This window comes from Ceratotherium simum, chromosome 23 (assembly GCF_057802395.1).
Source record: "Ceratotherium simum simum isolate JZ-2026a chromosome 23, ASM5780239v1, whole genome shotgun sequence".
In the NCBI taxonomy this organism is placed as follows: Eukaryota; Metazoa; Chordata; class Mammalia; order Perissodactyla; family Rhinocerotidae; genus Ceratotherium; species Ceratotherium simum.
In genome coordinates this window covers 21,078,642-21,100,848 of record NC_141922.1, presented here as the reverse complement: position 1 = coordinate 21,100,848, position 22,207 = coordinate 21,078,642, and the positions used below count along the sequence as shown (strand labels likewise).

At 36.9% G+C, this 22,207-nt stretch overlaps 1 protein-coding gene across 8 annotated transcripts in view; it reads left to right on the top strand.

The window, feature by feature from the left end:
• The window catches only part of COL14A1 (collagen type XIV alpha 1 chain), a 227,104-nt gene that overhangs the window by 131,876 nt on the left and 73,021 nt on the right, over positions 1 to 22,207 (top strand). For all 8 annotated transcript variants that reach the window (XM_087447497.1, XM_087447499.1, XM_087447496.1 and 5 more), the window contains 10 exons: positions 1,871 to 1,927; positions 5,190 to 5,329; positions 7,577 to 7,700; positions 8,562 to 8,705; positions 9,530 to 9,694; positions 10,263 to 10,301; positions 10,449 to 10,587; positions 14,244 to 14,386; positions 17,141 to 17,250; positions 20,446 to 20,604. In XM_087447497.1, coding sequence (XP_087303623.1) covers positions 1,871 to 1,927; positions 5,190 to 5,329; positions 7,577 to 7,700; positions 8,562 to 8,705; positions 9,530 to 9,694; positions 10,263 to 10,301; positions 10,449 to 10,587; positions 14,244 to 14,386; positions 17,141 to 17,250; positions 20,446 to 20,604 — 1,220 coding nt within the window. The remainder of the gene's footprint in view (positions 1 to 1,870; positions 1,928 to 5,189; positions 5,330 to 7,576; positions 7,701 to 8,561; positions 8,706 to 9,529; positions 9,695 to 10,262; positions 10,302 to 10,448; positions 10,588 to 14,243; positions 14,387 to 17,140; positions 17,251 to 20,445; positions 20,605 to 22,207) is intronic.

Sequence of the window (22,207 nt, the reverse complement as noted above, 5' to 3'; positions counted from 1 at the left end):
TCTCCCTCTCCTATGTGACAGCCCCTCACATACTTGAAGACGGGGACCATCTGTATGCCACATAGAGAATATAAACATGGGTCACCAGTTCATTGTGGTTTTTCAGACCCAAGAGATTCTTTGGCCGGATGTTCTGCCTAAACATGTTGATCTGTCTGCCGTAGCCTCTCATTGATTTGGTTCTTGATTTATTGACTGAATTTAATTTTCCACTTAGAGAAGATGCACAATTAAAAAGATGATCCACTGCTTCCAGAGATTTCCAGATAAGTCAATCTGGCTTTAGAAACACTTTGTGGTGCTTTCAAGAAAGTTCTGCAATCTAGTTTTAGTATTAAGATTTATCAAAATATTTTACTTTTGAAACTTTTTAGCTTCAAAAGAGTGCCTTTAAAGGATAAAAGTGATATATACCCATAATAATGCAACAGAGGATATAAAGTGCCTTGTCAACCTCCCTCTTTCCACATTCTGCCTTTCCAGACATACCCATCTGTACCAGTTTGGTTTCCTTCAAGAGATTGTACCTGACATGTATCTATCAGATATCTATCTCTCTATCTCTCTATCTCTCTATCTATCTAATGTCTATCTATATATCTGTATGTCTATATCTATATATACAGATATATCAATATATATCATATGTATCAGATAGATTTTTTTATTTTTTATTCTCACAAGTAGAATCATAGACTTTTTTTATTTTTTATTTTCACGAATAGAATCATACCATGGTATTCTATAACTTCCTTCATTTCACATAATAGTTAATCTCAAGTATTTTTCCATATCAGTAATATGCAGTTACTTTATTCTTTTAAAAGTTGAATCATTTTATTCAAATAATTTTATTTTATTGGCTCTTAGAATTGGGAGAGACCTTAAAATTCATCTCCTCCAAGCTTCCTGCTAGTGAAGGAATTCCTTTTACAACATTCCTGAAAGTAATCAGTCTGCCTGAAAAGTCCTTCCAGCTATTTGGTGCTTACTGTCTCCAGAGGCTGAACATTCCCCTCTGTGAATGGCTATGATTAGTCAAGAGTTTTCCCTTTTCCATATTAAACTGGAATAACAGAAATAATTTTCTAAGTTTTTCTTAAATTTTTAGTGTCAAATATGAATTAGAAAAGAATATGTAAAAAATTAAAATTTAGAACGTTTACCTAATGATGCTCTAACTTCCTGGTGCTTTGCCACATGAACTGGTATGATAGTCACCACTGTGATGTAGCTATCCCCAGGTCCTTTAAGCAAACCTCACACCTCATATATCACACAGGCTTCTCATCCCTCATCACCAGGTTGAACTGATCTGGACACACTGTATTCTCCCAATGTTGTGCCATTTGGTCTTCAGAACTGAAAGTGTTGCAGATACAGTCTGAGCAGAATAGACAGTGAATCAGATTCCACAGGGGACCATGTTCGGGGGATGCCGGGTGAGAAGGAGGAAACTGCTATTGAAGAAGGATTGATGGTCAATGCTTAGTTAGGCAGAATGGAAATGAAGTTTATTATATGTGTGAAAGCAGCCACAGACCAATCTGAAATAGGTCGGCAGGATTCCCGCCCTAAATCAGCATTAGAACTACTTTGTAGTTGACAGTTTGATTGCAATGATTCCTGCTGGGTAAAATGAATTGTGGCAAAATGACATTTCAAGCCTTTAGTCTGAGGTGGAGGGGATGGATGGAGCCAGTTTTCATAGGCTGTGGCTGATTTACAGTATTCACTAAATTCCCTAAAGTCTCAAAGAAGACAATTGTCAAAATCATTGATGTCCCTGAAGAATTATTACTCCATGACCTCCCTTTCTTCACCAGAGATGAGATGGCTAATTGATGTTCTTTTTCCTTCTCCTTTACAGAATCACTGCCTACTCAACCACCTACTTTTCCTCCTACTATTCCACCAGCAAAAGAAGGTAAAATAATAATACAACAATGCTGTGATTCTAGGTTTAGGATTTCTGTTGGTTTTGTTTGTTTGTTTGTTCATTTAAAAACCAAGATATTACTAAAAGGTACTTTCTCTTTAATACAAATGCTTATCAAACCCTGATAGGGTACAAACTTGCAATGAATGGTAAATAAGACATAGATATCTAATGCACAGTGTAATGAATAAAGACAGCAATATTGTGCTATAATTATGTAATGTGATAGAGGTGCTAACTATCACTACAATGACAACCATATAGCAATATATAAATATATCAAATTAACATGTACACTTTAAATTACACAATGTCATATGTCAAATATATTCAATAAAAAAGAGAAAAAAAATCCATATAGATTCTATACACACAGAGTAGATTTTCTAACAGAATTGCTTCATATTTATTTCATTGCAAATATCAGAGTAGTAAGTGTTTACCAAGGAAGAAAAGTTACATAATTTGTGAGTGAGAATCTGGTTTATAATTCTGTAGACAAGGGTAATAGTTTTCCAGCTTACCTCTGAAATGCCTCTCCCAGTTGTTTCTTTCTATCTTCATCACAAGAGTTCTTCCTCACCTCTTACCTGAGTTGTTAAGGTAACTTTCTAAATAACTTCCCAACACAGAAGTGATTGTTAATCTTTTTTCATTCTATTAATGAACATTTATTAACCCTACTATTCATTTTCAAAGCTCTTATGCTGGGCATTTGGAATGCAATAATAATATATGATTGCTGCTCTTTGCTTCTCATTATTGCAGTAGAAATAGGTGCTTGCCTAGATAATTACCAGTCAAGGATATGAGTTAGAAAATTGAGATTATACTATGGTAGTCCAGAATTGAGAACAGTTAATGCTGCTGCAGGTTAATTAATTATAAAGGATGAGGAGGAATTTGATCTACATTTTGAAGAAAGAGTTTTGCAGGTAAATAATGGGAAGAATAGCACTCAAAGTCATGGACTGATCTAAGTACAAATTGTATTTGGGGGAACTGTAAGTGCTTTAGTGTGGCACAGAGAAAGGGGTGAAGACAGAGTTATGAAGTGGTTTGTGTGCCAGAATAAGGAGTTTGGGCTTTATCCTATAGTAAACAGTGTGCCATGAGAAGTCTTATGAAGGGAGGGTGACCCAAGGAAATCTATGTTTGAGAAACATAACCTTGGTGGGATGAGGAGGACGGACTAGAGGAAGGAGGGGATAAAGGTAGAATGTGTAGTTGGAAAGTTATATTGGAAGAGTTCTTTCATTCATTGTGCATATTAAAGTCCCTGTTACATATCAGGGATACAATAAAAAATAAGTTGTTCTTGCCTTACAGAAGCTTAAAGTCAGTGGGGACAGATACTGGAGAGTGTAAGGGTCAGGGAAACAAAGAGGCAATGAGAAACTCTACTAAAGCTCAACATCCTCCTAGCAGCATGCAAATTCTTCAGTGATCAACCTACTTTGTGGCATCATTTCCCAGACTATGTTAGGTAACAGCAAAATTATACAACTCAGGGTTTCCCATACATGTCTTTTGCTGTCCTGCATCTTTTAATACTATTTACTCTATCGGGAAGGCAGACTCTTTCTTCTTCCATCTTCGTATCTAGCCTTTTCTAGTCTTAATATCCATAATTATTTTCACTATTGGAACTGAAAACAGAATCCTAATTGATGAATTTCCTAATTAGACATTTCTGGTACAGATATTACAGAACTCTCTGAGGTCAGAATATTTTTATCTATAGCTGAGCATGGATATCATTCAGTAAACATTCATGAATTCTCATGGAAGACATGCAATTTCGAAGAGTCTGTGAGAGTAAGGATTGACAAAGTAGAAATATTGGTCCTAAAGTTTTCATCATGATGGTTTTAGACAGTGGGACTTTTGCAATTGGAATGTGTTATTCACTTTAGGTTCTGTTTCTCCTGGGTGTATTTAATTTAAAAATCCTGTAAATTTTTATTATTAAAATCACACTGAATATTTATTAAACAAACATTAAGAAGTAGAAAAGAGTACAAAGAAGAAAATTAAAAACACAATTTCATATCCCAGAGGTAATTCCTTCATGTGTTTTGCTGTATTTTCTTTTTTTCTTTGACTTTTTAAGTAAAATTTTCATTTTGAGTATATTTTCAAATAGATTTTGCTCTCACTTCAAAGGTGAAACCTAATCTTGATTTCATCTTTACTTGGAAACAAAGGACCAGGTTTTCTTTTATAGGCTTATAATGAGCAGATCTTGAGATTCTTTTCAGCTTTAAATTCAAACCATAAATTTGTAAAATTTTAATAATCACCACACTCATGAGAACAACCTCACCGGATCCTTATTGTCCCTGGAGTATTACCTCACTTGGAGATGTTTATTTTACATTATAAATAGCTTTAAGAGAATAAAGTTCCACTTAAGATAAAAAGCAATTGAGTTTTTTTCCCTAAATAAAAGAGAAAGGCACATTATCACACAGAATATTTGTGTGCAACTGGTCTGAGATTAAAAGATTCAGATTATTGAAGAGTAAATTGTTTGTTTCATCGTAAAACAGAGTCAACCACAATGATCGACACTAATGAAGGGGAAGAGAACATTGTGTCACATGTCTTCCCTCTGAAGTTGAATCTCTCTGAAGTTACTAACTCAATAAGCAGAGGACAGAGTGCTCAGAGTGATAGCTTGGACTTCCTTCTAATCAGTAGGCACTACAGAGTGTTTGCTGAAGTTTCTGTCTCTAAATCACTTTAGTTCCACATTTTTCTATTCTCTCGTTTCTATTCTTTGTGGCTGAGATTGGTGGATTCCTTTTTTTTTTTACTTATTTTTCCCCCAAAGCCCCAGTAGATAGTTGTATGTCATAGCTGCACATTCTTCTAGTTGCTGTATGTGGGACGCGGCCTCAGCATGGCCGGAGAGGCGGTGCATAGCTGCGAGCCCGGGGTCCGAACCCGGGCCGCCAGCAGCGGAGCGCGCGCACTTAACCGCTAAGCCACGGGGCCGGCCCTGGTGGATTTTTTTTTTCTCTGTTCCACATGTTCAATAGAAGCTTCTGAGTCACGAATAGGAACCTTGAGCATAGCAGAGAAATGATGGTCAGGAAGCATAGTGAACAAGAGCTTGGAATATGATTTATACCTTTCCTTTGGGAAAGAGCTCTAGTTACTGGAGGGAAATCATCATCTGCTTTGTTGGTTTAATAACTGCTGTTTTCCCCTTGTCTCTGATTCAAAATTCATTCTTTGTCTTTAGTATGTAAAGCTGCCAAGGCAGACCTAGTGTTTATGGTGGATGGATCCTGGAGCATTGGAGATGAAAATTTCAATAAGATCATTAACTTTCTGTCTAGCACTGTTGGAGCACTGGACAAGATTGGTGCAGATGGGACTCAAGTAAGGCTAATAGATCAATTTTTAATTCATTTTGTGTGTCAAAAAGTTATCCCAAGCTATTATTATGGCTGCTTGTCAGGGGACTTGGGTAAAGAACTGTAACAATTGGATCCAACCCTAAATGAGAGGCTATAAAAGTCTGGGTAGAAGCAACTTACTGATGCCTGATAGGGCTTGAGAAGATGCTAATTTTTAAAAGCTATTGAGTTCAGCAAACTAAGACAGGGTAGAATGGCCATGTCAGCAGATGTTTCTTTTATATACTCAGATAGAGTATCTCCTCTACGGATACACCCAATATTTTTCCTGTCCTCGAGGACATTAAAATCTTGAAAGAGAGAGGTTGTGGTCACAAATTACAATAGATCAAGTAGACTATAAAACTAATTTATTCATTCAACAAATATTTATTGAGGGTTTTTTATGGTCAGGTGTAGTACTTTAGTAAATTATAGTACATAACGGATATGATAATGTCCTTAATTTCATGGTGCTTATATTCTTAAAGGCAGGGAGAGGAGGAAGATTGCAGACAGATATAAATAAGCAAACAAATAAATTCACAATGTAGGGATGTGAGCTATGAAAATAAAGTTATGTGCTTTAAATTCACTGAAGATTATTTTAAATTGTGTGTGGGGGTTATTTTACATTGTGTGGTTAACAAAGGCCTCTTTGAGGAGACAGCATTTGAACTGAGATATGAATGATGCAGAGAAGATTTGAGCTTAGAATTTCCAGACAGGGGAAATTATAAGGGCAAAGGGCCTAAGGTGAGAATGAGTTATGAGGCTTCAGAGGCTAAAACTTGTGGCTAGAATATAGTGGATGGACATTGGCGGGGGAGGGGCGGGGGGAGGGGGAGAAGAGGTGGAAGAAATAGGCAAAGCCAGATCATCTTGAGTCTTATGAACCATTGAACGAGTTGGGTGTCATCATAAACACAATGGGAAGCCACTGGAAAGTTTTAACAAGAGAAGATCTGATGTGCTTTTTAAAAAAGATCATTCTGACTGCTTTGTGGAGCAGAAATACTAATAAGGGTCAGAGCGGAAGTGGAGAAACCAGTTAGGATGCTGCTCTCATGGTCCAGCACAGAGATGAGGGAGGCCTGGGCTAGCATGGTAGCAATGAAGTGCACCGAAATGAACAGATTTGAAATATGTTTTGGAGGAACAGCTGAGAAACTTTGGATGTAAGGGGTACCATAAGAGAAGAATAGATACAGTGTTGAGGCATTTCAGGGAGGAAGAAATTTGTTTTGAAGAAAGGAATCGGAGGAGGTTTCCTAAAGATGGTGATGTCTGCAGTAGACCCTGATAAACTGGTAGCAGTTGAAAGCTCACAAAATCAAAGAAAGCACTCTGAAGATGCTGTATTTACTTCCTCCATCGTAGTTCTGAAAAATGAACAAAAAAACAATAAATTAAAAATGGCCCCAAAGTTCCACAGGAATAACAGCAAATGGTAGGAAATGAAGCCAGGGAGATTTATATTGTAGTGGTTAAGAACACAGATTTTGAAATAGAATATACCTGGCTTCAACTGTTGGTTCTGCCGATGACTACTCTTATAATCTTATGCAAGTTACTTGACTTTGTGTGCCTCAGTTTCCTCCTCTGTAAAATGGTAGAATAGTAGTAATTACTTCACAGATTTGCTTCATAAGGAAATCCTTGTAAAGAATCGGACTCTGATTCTCTGACCTTTGTCAAGTTACAAGGCCTAGGCTGCCATTTTTCCCTCTGTCAAATGAGAAGGCAAAAGGCCTACATGCTTTAGAGACAGATTTTTATTTTATTTTTTTTTAAAGATTTTATTTATTTAATTTTTTCCCCCCAAAGCCCCAGTAGATAGTTGTATGTCATAGCTGCACATCCTTCTAGTTGTTGTATGTGGGACTCGGCCTCAGGATGGACGGAGAAGTGGTGCCTCGATGCGCACCCAGGATCCGAACCCGGGCCACCAGCATTGCAGCGCGCGCACTTAACCACCAAGCCACAGGGCCGGCCCAAGAGAGACAGATTTTTAAAATAAAATACTTCCTGAAAAGTACTTAGAGAAAAAAATGCTATTGAATGTGTTGTCAGATTTGGTATATAACTTGTATGCAATTTTAAACCCAGGAGATTGTGGATTGGGTAAAAAAGAAGTTAAAATTGTAGGTGTAATCATGCTATCATGTGGGCTCTCTGGCCTAGAGGAAGTCTACATACATGTAAAAACAAATACACCTTCTCTTTCTAGGTTGCAATGGTTCAGTTCACTGATGACCCCAGAACAGAATTTAAACTGAATGCTTACAAAACCAAAGAGACTCTTCTTGATGCAATTAAACATGTTTCATACAAAGGAGGAAATACAAAAACAGGTAAGACTAAAAAAAGCCCAGCTAAGTCCTAAAGTAACTAATTATTAGTAATTACTGAAATGATTTTTTTGAGGCATAGTAATATCGATTTTTTAAAAAATATTTTTCGTTGATTCAAGAACTTTGTTCCCACCCTTCTCTCCCCAGCAAAACAAAAATGGTAGGTATTTCTATTTTTAATTTTTTGAGAAATCTCCACACTGTTTTCCATAGCGGCTGCACCAGTTGGCATTCTCACCAGCAGTATATGAGGTTCCCTTTTCTCCACATCTTTTCCAACACTTGTTATGTCTTGTCTTTTTAATATTAGCTATTCTGACAGGTGTGAGTTTATATCTCATTGTAGTTTTGATTTGCATTTCCCTAATAATTAAGTGATGTGGTTACCAGAGGGGAAGGGTGTGGGGGGAGGGTGAAAGGGGTACAGGGGCACATCTGTATGGTGACGGATAAAAGCTAGACTATTGGTGGTGAACATGATGCAGTCTATACAGAAACTGAAATATAATAATGTACACCTAAAATTTACACAAAATTATAAACCAATATGACCTCAATAAAATCATTTTTTAAAAAAAACCACAGGGCCGGCCCTGTGGCTTGGTGGTTAAGTGCGCGCGCTGCGATGCTGGCGGCCCGGGTTCGGATCCCGGGTGCGCATCGAGGCACCACTTCTCCGTTCATCCTGAGGCCGAGTCCCACATACAGCAACTAGAAGGATGTGCAGCTACGACACACAACTATCCACTGGGGCTTTGGGGGGAAAAATAAAATAAATAAAATCTTAAAAAAAAAAAAAAAAAAAAAACCACAAAAAAATGGGAGGGAATGAAATTGAATGGCTGCCTTGCTTTGTTTCAGGAAAAGCAATTAAGCATGTCCGAGATACCTTGTTTGCTGCAGAGTCAGGTACCAGAAGAGGCATCCCAAAGGTCATCGTGGTTATCACTGATGGAAGATCACAAGACGATGTGTACAAAATCTCCAAGGAGATGCAATCAGATGGTAAGTTTTATATAAACAACAGTGGCTAGCAATAATAATGTTAGCATCGTTGTTTTGTGAATACAAATTTATAGACTGCATCAGCATGACTTAAGTGTTTCTAAATCTTTCTTAGTATTAACTGGACAATGTGATTTAAAAAATACTTTCTAGGTTACAAATGTATTATTTTGCTGTATTTTCTCTAATCCTTTTGTTACATACAGGATGCCCTGTATAAGAAACTCTAGCAATTAAGTGCAGTACCATGAAAAAGACTATTATAAAGGGCCAGGGAGGGAACCTGATCACAGAAACCCTCAGCCTCCTCATCTGGCAAATGGAGATTCTCAAAGGACTATAGTGAAGATTACATTATATAAGATATGCCTGGCAAATACTAGTTTAATATTTATTTGCCAAGCATTGAACCATGACCCACCTCAGGCTGCAAAGCCTATTAATATCTCCATTTCTATATCTGAAAAAAAAAGACTAAGAAAAAGTTTCTCTATTTCAAGTACACTTCATCCCATAAATCTTAAAATAATTATTAAAAATATACAGATGTAAAGATGTTATTCAAACGACAACTATTTTATCTGAAGCAATAATCGTGGCATTGACGTTCTTGAGTTTCTTTAAAATGGAAAATTTCTTTAGGGGATGATGGGATAACTATCATATAATGAAATATGTGCATAAAGAATGCTGATGAATTGTAATGAATGAATTATCCACCCCCACTAGCCCTCCTTAATAAACATATTTTAAACATTTGGACATGCCTTTTATGTATTTTGTGCAATTTAAGTAATTAGACATCTGTTCGCCTTCTCCTACAGGCTACAGCATTTTTGCCGTTGGTGTGGCTGATGCAGATTACTCAGAGTTGGTTAGCATTGGCAGCAAGCCCAGCGCTCGTCACGTCTTCTTTGTGGATGACTTTGACGCATTTAAGAAAATTGAAGATGAGTTGATTACTTTTGTCTGCGAAACCGCATCAGCAAGTTAGTTCTTTGGAATTTGTACTTACTCATCTTGTTGAAAGGCTGAAATGTTTAGTACTGGTTAAAGAGTGAGTCCCAACTTGATCTGAGGAAAGAATATTGACTTGCAAAGCTGTTTGTTAGGCAGACACTAGGTTTTATGGTTTTGAGCATGGAAGTAAACCTCCCCTCTCCCTAGTTTAGAGTTTTAGGTTGATAAAGACTTTCCCTAATGAGATGAGAGTCTGTGTTTAAAAGCAACTCTGCTTAAGTAGTTGTAGCAAATAGTTTTCAAAAATGTTTTAAGACTGCTCTTCAGGGTAAGACATTAGAAGTGCTCTCAAGTGATCGCCATAGATTTTAATGGACCTGGGAGAGCAGAAGGAAGCTGTGGCCCTTTGGTTTTAGTAGAAGTAAGAGCATTTCAATCTTTAGGAATCCACAGAAGACCATAGCCACATCTGGTTCGGATTCCCTCCACAACTGACTTCCAGAAAGATTATGTTAGCTTCCTACTCTCAGGACAGAGAAAGAATATGTTTGGGAAATATCCAAATTAAGGTTTTATATTGTTTGTTTTGTTTTCCAGCCTGCCCACTGGTGCACAAAGATGGCGTTGATATTGCAGGTATGCCTTATCACAATTTCTCCAAATACAAATATATTAAATAACTCCCATTTGGAATCTTTTTTTAATCATTAATAAACTAATCTTGAAATTTCAAGTCCTAAAATGCCTGTTTATTCTTTTTCTCTATCTTTTTGTTTTGTATAGGTTTTAAGATGATGGAAATGTTTGGTTTGGTTGAAAAGGATTTTTCATCGGTGAAAGGAGTTTCTATGGAACCTGGTACCTTCAATGTGTATCCTTGTTACCAAATTCATAAAGATGCCCTGGTTTCCCAACCAACCAAGTATGTTTCCATTGCAAGATATTAAAGCCAATCATTTATTATATCTCAACGTAAAAATGATGTCAACTTGGAATATGCTGTAATAGTTCCCGGTAGGATTTTCCATGACTTTTAGAGATGTTGTTTAGATTTCTTTGTTTAAAACATCGGATTCACATATAGTGCTGGTTGAACTTTAATATCTGTTGATCTGAGAAAATATATAATGATCATTGGTACTTACATAGCTGTACCATATAGCAGGCATGATTCTAAATGCTTATGTATATTAACTCACTTAAACCTCCAAACAACTCTATGAAGTAGATTCACTTATTATCTCAATTTTATAAATAATGAAACTGAAGCACAAAGAAGCCAAATGACCTGATTGAGATCACTAAGTTTGTTAAGTGACAATGCTGGGATTTGCACTTGGAATCAGGCCCCAGAGCCCACACCCTGAACCACTTCACGCCAGTGCCATGAATTCAGAGAGTTTTTATCTTTGGGTAATCACACAGCAACTCCATAGAATTGAAGAGTATTATCAGGTTTATGTCAAAATCACATTATCTAGTCGCTTTATAGTCTGTGATGCACATAGGGATTCCTGGGGCTCGTTGCAGCAATTCTGCAGGCTCTGGAGGTACTTGAGATTACAGGTTGGGAATTCCTGGTTTAAGGGTTATCTGCTACTTTACATCCCAAAACGACATTTGTTTTTGTCTCAAAATGCCTTCAGTATTTTAATGTAAAACATTTTCAGTGTCCAAATGTTGATGTAGTGTGTACATATATGTGAAAAAGTGGGAGACATCATATTAGAGTATTAAATTAATCTATCCAATTTATAAACAAATTGCTCTTCTATATTCTTCCAAAATATTGTTTATTACATTCTAGCCTATTGCAGTACTATCCAAATTATTTTATTGTGCTTCATTTTGGGGAATAATTTTGAAATAAGTAGACCTCTTTTAATAATTTAAAATATTTCTTGTTATAGATATAGCTTCATTTTCTAGAAACTGTTGTAAATGTCTTTGAGCTACAGAATATATGTGGTTTTAGATAAAGCCAACATCTGATGTTACCTTTTGGCAGGTTTTTTTACACTGTGTAGTGATGAATATTAAAATGGGCATTTGAGAAATCCTTCCTGGAGGTCTAGCAAAAATGAGAGTTGCCAAAGGGAAAATCCTCTGCTACTTCCACTGAAGTTGCTCTTCTGGTCAGCAGTGCCCTCCACCTTGCAAATCCAAACATTGGCTCCCAGCCCTTATCTTATGCAACTGTTCACCAGCATTTGACACATTTAGTCGCTTCCTTCTTCTGGATTCGCTCTCCTCACTGGGCTTTGGGGACACACACTCTCTTGAGTCTCTGCCTATGTTACTACTGTTCCTTTTCAATACTGGCTTCTCTTTTCTCCTCCACCTCTTCAGGTCGGAGGGACCAGGTCTTGCTCCTTGGTCTCCTTGTTTTCTCTGTGTATACCTACTCCCTAGGGATCTTTTCAGCATCATAATGTTAAGCACTATCTATATGCCAAGGACTCCTAAATTTGTATTTCCACTCCAGATCTATTTCCCCAAATTGAGACCTGCATATCCAATTGCTTACCAGACATCTCTACTTGGATATCTAATGGGCATTTCAAACTTCATACGTTCAGTACCATTCCCCTGATCCTCCCTCCAGAAGCAGCTTCACTTCACCTTCTCCGTCTCAATTAAATTAATGAAAACTACGTCTAACTGGTTTCTCAGGCAAAAAAGCCTAACTCCTTTCTTTCTCTCATATTCTACATCCAATCTATCAAGAAATCCTATTGTCATGCCTTCTCACCACCTCCACCGCCATCAGCCCAATATGGGCCACCATCGTCTCTTCCCTAGATCATTGCAGCAGCCTCCTCATTGGTCTTCCTGCTTCCATCCTTACCTTCTTGGAGTCTATTGCCCAAGTTGCATTCAGAGTGATTCTTTTAAAATGTAAATCAGATCATGTCACTCCAAAATCTGCCAATGATTCTCCATTCTGCTTGGAATAAAAGTCAAAGCTCTTGAATGGCCTATAGGGCTCTACATTATCTGGGTACCTATTACCTCTGACTTCACCTCCTGTCTCGTTTAGTCTGTTCTCCAAACACACTAGGCACACTTTGATGTCTTTGCACTGACTGGATGTCTTTGTCTCCTTTGAGATTTTCTTCAAATATAACCTTTTCAGTGAACCTTTCCTCAAATGTAACCTTCTCAATGAACCTTCTAAGTGAAGCCAGTGCTAATGATTTTGATTAAAATTGCAGAATAATCCACTCCAGCATTCCTGATCCTCACCATGCTGCTCTATTTTTTTGTTTTTCTATGGTACTTATTATCTTCTAACATACTGTAAAATCCACCCTGCTAGAATTTAAGTGCTTGTCAGTTACTTATCAGTTTTACTTATCAGTTTTATTCACTGATGTATCTTAAATGCCTATTACAATGTCTAGCATATAGTAGGCACTCAATAAATATTTGTTGAATGAATGAATGAACTAACTACTATGTAAATAAATAAATGAAGGAAATATTTTTCTCTATGCAAATCAACCTTTCATTTTAAAATCCATGCTAAATTCTCACATATTAACAAATTTATCCATTTAATTAAGAACTATGATGGGGCTCCTATATATGTAAAGCATTATATTTGTTGCCTGAGGGAAACATTTAAAAGTATATAAGTGATCTGCTTAATTGTTAGAGAGACAAGATCGTGTTGCAGATTGGGTTCCCCAGGAAGCAGATCCAGAGGTGGAGATTAGTGTGCAGGGAAATTGATGAGGATGTGCTCTTGTGGAAGGGAACGGAAGGAAGTAGGATAGGCAGAGAGAGAAGTCAAGCTGTGAAGCAGTCTTAGTAAAGCCTCAGTTGACTCACACACAGGAGTCCTGAAAATGGAACTATCTCCAATGGAATGAGAAGCTCTGGTCCTTATTTCCCCTCAAAGACCCATCATTGAAAACAGGTGCCATAGAAGAGTCGGCATGACCTTGAGAGATGCATCTTTCTTCAGCTGAGGCAATTACTGGAGGGAGTTGATATCTGAGGGCTGTCTACAGACATCCCTCCCAGTAGCAGGAGTAATATATCCTTAATTCTTGAAGGCGGATCTGGATGGTGCATCAGAGCACGAAGCATAGACAGGAATGCAGCTAACTACAACGTGTGGTAGAAAGTTACAAGGCCTTAAGTTTTACAAAAGGATATAGATAAGCATTATTTATAATACTAAAACTGTTGAAACTACTTAAATGTTCAATAAGAAGTTGCCAGTTAGATAAATTATGGAATAGCCAAACAAAAAAAAAAGATTATACAGACATTAAACATCGTGATTTTAAAAATATTTAAGGCAATATTAAATGCATAGTAAATAGGGCTAATAAAGGTGCAAAATTATATAAATTGGATAAATACTTACAGACATTCTTTAAAAATTGGAGGGAAATGCACCACACCGAAACAATGATCACCTCTGGATGGGATTAATGGTGATCTGTTATTTTCTTCTTTTTTGTATTTCCAAGTCTTGTATGATGAAAGAATATTTGCTTTTATAATCAGATAAATAACTTTTTGAGGAAAGAATCCGATAAAATATTGTTTTCTTTCTGTTTTTAGGTATTTGCATCCAGAAGGATTGCCCTCTGATTACACAATCAGTTTTCTATTCCGGATTCTTCCCGACACTCCAGAGGAGCCATTTGCTATTTGGGAGATTTTAAATAAAAATTCTGACCCATTGGTTGGAGTCATTTTAGATAGTAAGTATATTTATTTATATAATATTTGCACATACATGTGTGAGTAATGTATGTGGCATGCCATCTTGCTTGTTTTGTGTATTTGTAGAGTAACTCATTTATCTTAAGCCATGTGTAAATACTAACAGTGAATTATGTAACAGTTGATTCATTCATTTATCCACTCATGCTTTCAACAAATATTCAGAGTTCCTACTCTGTGCCAGCACTAGGCTCTGGGATTCAGTAGTGAGCAAGGTGGAGAGGGACAATTAGTAGACAGTGAAGACTGCAGGAAGCGCAAGGTTGATGGTGGGGAGGGAGATCACTGGGAGGAGTGGGACCAGAAGTCATTTTTTGCACATGGATATGATAAGTGGAGATGCCTTTTTTGGGTTCTTTGATCCAATTCTAACATGTGTGTTGGGGGGTGGGGGGCTTCCCACACAACACCAAGCAATTCTCGGACACCAGCAGAGTGTCCGAGAATTCAGCTCAATTCTGACGCTATCTACCCAGAGATAGAGTCAGATTCCACAGGTTGAGGGCTTAGTCCTACAAGACTGCCCCACACTTCTTCAGGGACCAGTTGCAAGCCCAGGTTGTTACCTGTGCTTCTGACCAACTGGCTATAAATCAGAGATTCCCACAAGCTCCTCCTTGGGTTCAATTAATTTGCTAGAGTGGCTCACAGAACTCAGAGAAACATTTTACTTACTAGATTACTGATTTATTATAAAAGGATGTAACTTAGGAACAGCTAGATGGAAGAGAGGCACAGGGCAATGTCTGGGGGAAGGGGTGCAGAGCTTCCAGGCCCTCTCCAGGTGCACCACTCTCCCCAATCTCTACATGTACACCAACCCAGAAGCTCTCTGAACCCCATCTTTTTGGGGTTTTGTGGAGGCTTCATTGTATAGGCATGATTGATTAGATAATTGGCTCTTCGCAATTGACCTCAATCTCTAGTTCCCCTCCCTTCCCTGGAGGTGAGGGGAATGGGGTGAGACTGAAAATTCCAACCCTCTATTTGCATGGCTTGTTCTCCTAGCAACCAGCCCTCCATCCTTTGGTTACCTAACGGCTTTCCAAAAGTCACCTCATTAATGTAATAAAAGACATCTTTAGTGTTATTATCCAGGAAATGTGGATTAAAACCAAACTGTGGAAAAAACCAAATTAAAAACCATTCAAATGACCAAATATATATTTCTCATAAATCACAATATCACAATGCCTATTTCATATTCCAGGGGAAAAAAAATCAGATTGACAGCATATTTTGGGAAGAATTCTAGGGTGGAGATATAAATTTGGAAGTTGTATATGTATGATATATAAGCCATGATACCGGGTGAGATCATTTGGAGAGTAAGTCTAGAAAGAGAAAAGAATAGGTCTGAAGACTGGGAAATTGCATTGTTTGGAGATTGGAAATTTGAGGGGGAACCAATGAAGGAAGCTTCTTAACCTCATGCTCTTGGATATCACACATGATGTTCACTTAAGAGGATCATCAAGTTTTTGGTTAATATCCTTGAGTTTTCTAAATATATTTTTAGTTTAGGATTCCATTCAAGCTAGAAACCAAAATTTGGTGGCTATTGTTAGGTGCTAACTCAAACATTTGGATGAGGAAAATATTTTAGGCTTATTTCCAACTATTTGTGAAAGGACTTTTCAGTACATGGAAATGAATCAACAACTAAATGTGGTATTTTGAACCCATTTTGCATTGATATTGAAACTAAGGAAAAGCTGTAGATTAAAAGAGCATAAATAACTAACTCTGTATACATCCATGACTTGAAAACAAAGGCTCTCAAAATGATTAAGACTAGTTTGTTCCTTATGAAAGTTGAGTAAAGAATTAAATTTTAGCCTAAGAAGGAATTCGGGAGAAAAATATTCCTATTTTTTTGTGTGTGTGTGATAAAATACTCCTTGTAACATGAAGTACTCAAGATTAGGAAGGTTTTGTTTGTTCATTTATTCATAATAAAGACATATTGGAGGGGCTGGCCCTGTGGCTTGGCGGTTAAGTGCGTGCACTCCGCTACTGGCAGCCCGGGTTCAGATCCCGGGCTCGCGCTGACACACCGCTTCTCTGGCCATGCTGAGGCCTCATCCCACATACAGCAACTAGAAGGATGTGCAACTATGACATACAACTACCTACTGGGGCTTTGGGGAAAAAAAAGGAGGAGGATTGGCAATAGATGTTAGCTCAGAGCCTGTCTTCCTCAGCAAAAAAAAAGAGGAGGATTAGCACGGATGTTAGCTCAGGGCTGATCTTCCTCACACACACACACCAAAAGACATATTGGAATATCACTATTTTGGGGTGGCATAAGACGCATGTCCTGGGAAAGTTGGTTGCTCCAGTGGGTTAATAAGGTAAAGAGTCTGGTTTCTATTTCTTAAGATTTGGTTAACTTCATTCTCCCTTTTTGTCTGCCTCTACTCCCAGTTTCAGACAACCATCTCCCAGGAGGGTGATAGGGATGAGAGTACAGGGAGAACAGAGAAAGGAGTATGTTTAGGAGTCCTTGCCTCACCATCATCACCACATGGTTAAATTGGTTAATCTGGCCAACTGAAAGCCTGGGGCAACCCAAGGCCCATAGATCATTTCCTTACTTACTCATCACTCTGGTCTAAACACAGCCTCAAAACAATGGATGCATTATTTTCAGTCTTGAGTTGAATTTTAGAAAAACTATTTACCCATTTAAATTCTTTCTAAAGGGTTTTTATTTTTCTTTATTTGATTAGATGGTGGGAAAACCCTAACATATTTCAACTATGACTACAGTGGGGATTTTCAAACGGCTACTTTTGAAGGACCTGAAGTTAAGAAAATTTTCTATGGAAGCTTTCACAAAGTGAGTAATGCCTTAGATACGTATATTCTTTATTCTATTTGCTATGAGCAAGGCAGCAGAAAGATATTTTAAAAATTCCACAAGCTTGAGATCTCCAGTTACAACTGGAGTCAGAATGACCTGTGGGGCTTGTTAACAGTGCCCAGAGATTCGGATTTTGTAGTTCTGAGAGGGGACCCTGAAACGTGCCTTTTTAGCAAGTACCCCAGGAGATGTTAATAGAAGTGGTCCAGGTTCCCACTTTGAGGAACAACGTAGTAGAGGGTACCGTATTATTAAGCGGACAGTTATTAATTCACTACACTGTGTGTAATGTAGAAAAAAGATTGCTGGTCTACCTGGCCACCAATGGAGATGAGAGCTCAATTAGCCAAATCATGTTAAAGTGTGAAGATAGATGGCACTGATATTTTATATATATACAGACAACCCATCACTGTGATCATAAAAGTTACCCTAAGGAAGAATTTTCTAAAATCTGAATTTAGTTGTTCTGATTTTAACCTGGCACTTAAAGAACTCTGTTGTTTAACATTTCACATCTCTGAAACACTTAGTTTTGGTGATCACCGGAGTAGACCTGCTTCCTTCCGAAATTCACTGTTTCATTTGTGTTTTGTGAATAACCCCACTGATCTCTGGGCTGTTAAGGAATGCAACACCAAGACTGCAGGGAGAGCAGAGCATTTACCAGGTAGAGCTGCCAAGAGCCTGGCCTTTTAACCAAGCCCTTCTTACCCCTTTAGAGTGAGGAAAGGGATGTTGAACAGTAGTCTTCATCTTGGCTTCTGTCTCCTGACCTAGAACATGTCAAGTCCATCTAACTTACACAACTTTGCTACTTTCTGGGGTTTTAAATAACATAACTATATAGGAACAATTTCCTAACAAAATTCCTCCTCTTTTTTGCATAAGAAAAGTTGCATAAAAATATTACTTTTTCTGGTTTAATAAGACTGTACAACCAGAAGTACAAGGTATCTTAGAAACACATGAAATGCAGGTGGAAATTTATTAGTTCTTGGTTCAAAATGGTCCCATTAGCAGCTATTTGGACTTAATTGTCATTTACTCACCAAGTTCCTCTTGACATGATTCTTTTCTTGGTTAGGCAGAATCTATTGCAAAGTAGTCCAGAAAAATTGTAGAGGAGATGAAAAGCATGTGAGATTTCATGTGTGTTAAAAAAACATTGCCATCTTAGCCTGTGGTATCGGCATGAACTTGTAATTCTCATTCCAAAGAATCCTTTATGAGTCTTAGGTAAATGTTAAGCTTTGCTTACCTTACCTTACCTTTGAGAAGAGCTCAAGAGCCTGTAAGTAAGGTTCATTAAAAATAGGTTTCAAATTTATAAGCCTTCAAATTTTTTAAAATTATATGAAGAAAAACTTTTCTCTCTTTGTTAAGTGTTAAAAAAGCCAAACAACCAAACAAAGAAAAAAGAAAAGCTTATAATGTAACAAACTACATTATTAATAGATCTGTTAGTGGAAAATCTTGATGGAAATTCAATTTGTAGAGATCACATTTGATTTGTTCATGGACTTATATTATAATTGAATAAATACTTTATCATTAATTTTTAGTTGGCTTTATTTTTTTACACTTTGGGTGTGAAGTATGGCTCCAAAGTCTCTTTCAAAAAATTAATAATTATATAAATGAATCCTTAAATGTAACCAAAGAAGAAAAATATTTTTGAAAACTTTTCAATGTCTCCTTTTGTAAAGCAAAAGTTGTTTTTTTTAAAAAAGTATGAATAATTTTCCCACAACCTAACAGTTCTTAAATCATGAATATTATATGCTAAGTTGTCTAGCCTGAACATTTCTGTAATTCGTAATAATGAAAGGTGTTGCAAGGCGCAAAAAGACACAAGAGTCAAATTATACTCTTCTAAATGATCATAAAAGAGATGTTAATATGAAGCAAGTAATGTGGGGGATTTGCTCCGGCAACATTTCTCCAGTTGAGTAATGGTTAACTCCTGGCTGAAGGAAAAAGAATTCTCAAGAGCCTCCACTGCTGACTTACATTATTTTTATCATGATGTAACTTAAATAAAACATTAAATAAAAATTGGTATAAATCCTTATGCTTTCAGTTCCTATGCAACAATGAAACAAAAATAAATGAAGATTAAATAAAACCAATAAAATTAAAAGTAACACTATTTTACTATGAAAGGTGATGTTACATCCCTGACGTTCAACCTCTGCTCACAATGCAAATACAGTCCTAGCTGCTATAACTGTGTATCTCATGACCATCAACAGTGCCTAGTACTTTTTCTCTTTGAACCGTCATGATACCTTCCCTTATGCAGCTATTTGTAGCTTCTTTTGGCTTTCACTTGATGTGGAATCATTATTTGCCTATTAATTCCACTCTTTCAGCTTACTAAACAAGTAGCTTGCCACAAACAGTAGTATTCTCAGGGCAAGTGCCATCATAAATTGAAATATATATATAAGCACTGAAATTTCATGGCAGAACTTGCTTACAATGTGGTTCATCTAGAATATACTTAGCTTTGACTGTCACCTACATGATAACACAAATTTTTACAAATCCTTACAAAGAATGTGTAGACTCCTAAATATATTACCATGGACCTCCAGATTCTAGAGGTTTCAGTTTGAGAAAACCACACCTGTTAAGCCAAAGGGCTTTATTTCATTTGGGCCTGGAGTAACCAGAAAGCATTCCTCTTTCCCCTTCAGATTCTAGATCTCCTCTCCTCATCCTAAATTAAATAAATATTATCAAAGTGTGGTCTGCCAACCACTGGAAGTACCTTAGATAATTTTTGCTCGTAAATCAATCAGAAGTTTTTTATTTTAATATTTTCGGATTTATTTTAATGTACCTTCAGAAAAGACACAACTAGAGCAACAAATCTGTGATTTCAAAATGTTACTGCTTTAGAGGAAGGCTAGATTTTAAAAAGTGAATCCTTTCAAAGCCACTTTAAAGAAAAGTATTAATTAAATACAAATAGAGACGCTACCTGAATGTGAGACAATCACGCAGGTGGTAAAAATAGAACCTTTCTCCTCTAGCAAAATGCATTGTGACAGAATCCCTTCTCTTCTCTTTCATACTTTTTAGTGATGAATCATGCAATTATGTAAATTTGGTTGATATTTCTTCCTGCTTCTTACCTCCTAAAACATCTTTATTTTCACCCAGCTACACATTATTGTCAGCAAGACTTTGGCCAAAGTGGTTATTGACTGCAAGCAAGTGGGCGAGAAGGCAATAAACGCATCAGCTAATGTCACATCGGATGGTGTCGAAGTCCTAGGGAGAATGGTTAGATCAAGAGGACCAAATGGAAACTCTGTACCAGTAAGTGGATGAACAAATGAAGCTGTGTTGTTGTTATGGAAAAAAAAATCTTTTAAAATATAATTACCTATTTTCCAGGGGAAAAGTCTGGTAAAGGATGAATAGATGGATGGATGGACAGATGGATGGATGGATAAATAGATAAAACCCTCTTTAAATGAACAAAAACATACCTTCAAAGCTCCTGGCAGTATTCTTCTGCTATATTATAATAAGGAGAATGCTCCAGGAATTCGGCTAGTTTATTTTCTAAGTGTATTTTAAAATTCAAATAGTAAAATATTCATCACACGGTTTGTGGCATAAATTGTTTGTTAATGAGAATCAAAACTGTTCATGATTCTCATATATATAAGCCAATACAAATCCACACAAAATATGTGATTATTATGTACGGGAAATTTACATAAGCCTCTCATTTGGATTAGATTTGGATATTCTAATACTAGGTTTTTGCTATTGCTAATGTGAAGTTTACCCTTTAATCGTTACTAGTTATTTAAGTGAGAAATCATCTAAGATAATATATTTTTCATCATCCAATATGGAATTTAAGATGGGAGACTTCCAATTGGCAAAGAAACCACATTCCCTTCACTCACTACCCACAAAAAAGAATAGTATACACAAGCTTTTGTTTTAACACTCTGTGTTCACAGCTAATTAGCAACATTCTCTAATTTGAGCCATTCTATAATTAGAACAAATTAGCCTGGAGGGCACTTATTCTTGTAAACAATTCCAATTATTCTAATCTACATTTGTCTTCTATGTGACAGAAAAATCAAGTTAATTATGAATCACTGTTATTGTCTTGCAATTTCATAGATCTGGAGAATTAGCCAGCTGTATGGAACTTTAGAAAGATTTGGTGGTTCTCAAAGTCTTTTTAAGCTGAAGATTGCTTTGTACAAATCAAATCTTCTAGTATGTCAAGTAAATAAATAAGATTAAAACAAAGCCATGCTGATTAAATGAGAGAGGGGACATGGGGTAGCAGGTATCTCTACCCGCCAATGGCCCCTAAGGGAGCTTCAAGGAGCACAGGTCTAATTCCACTATTCTAGTATAACCCATTCACTTCATACACCAGCGAACAGTCCCAGAGCAGTAAAGTGATGACTTTGGGACACTTTGCTATGTCATGGCATTTCTCTTTGTGGTAACAATAGAGGTGAAATCCTTGTGTACATAGGAGGACACTGATGCTTTCACACCTTGGTAGATGTGTGCTAAGTAATTTAACACTTAGCTTTGAAGTATCTTTACAAGTATTTTTGTCCCTACTTTGCTTTGGAGAATTATGGATTAGATGTTTGGAAAGAAAGAATACTCTAAAAGCTATGGAAAGCGCTCTTGTTTTCAGTTACTGTAACAGATTTTAAGAATGTTTACATGATATTGAAGTGTTGTCTCCTCTTAAGGTGTGGTATTTCATGCTGATTAAGAAACACATCATCTTCTGCTTCTTGAAGGATACGTTTATGATAGCACACTCCAGAATTTATAAGACTCCTGAATTAGCAAACTAATGATATCTTGTATGGATAAATGGGTGTATATAGATGCATGTGTGGATGGATGAATGAATAGACTCTAATTT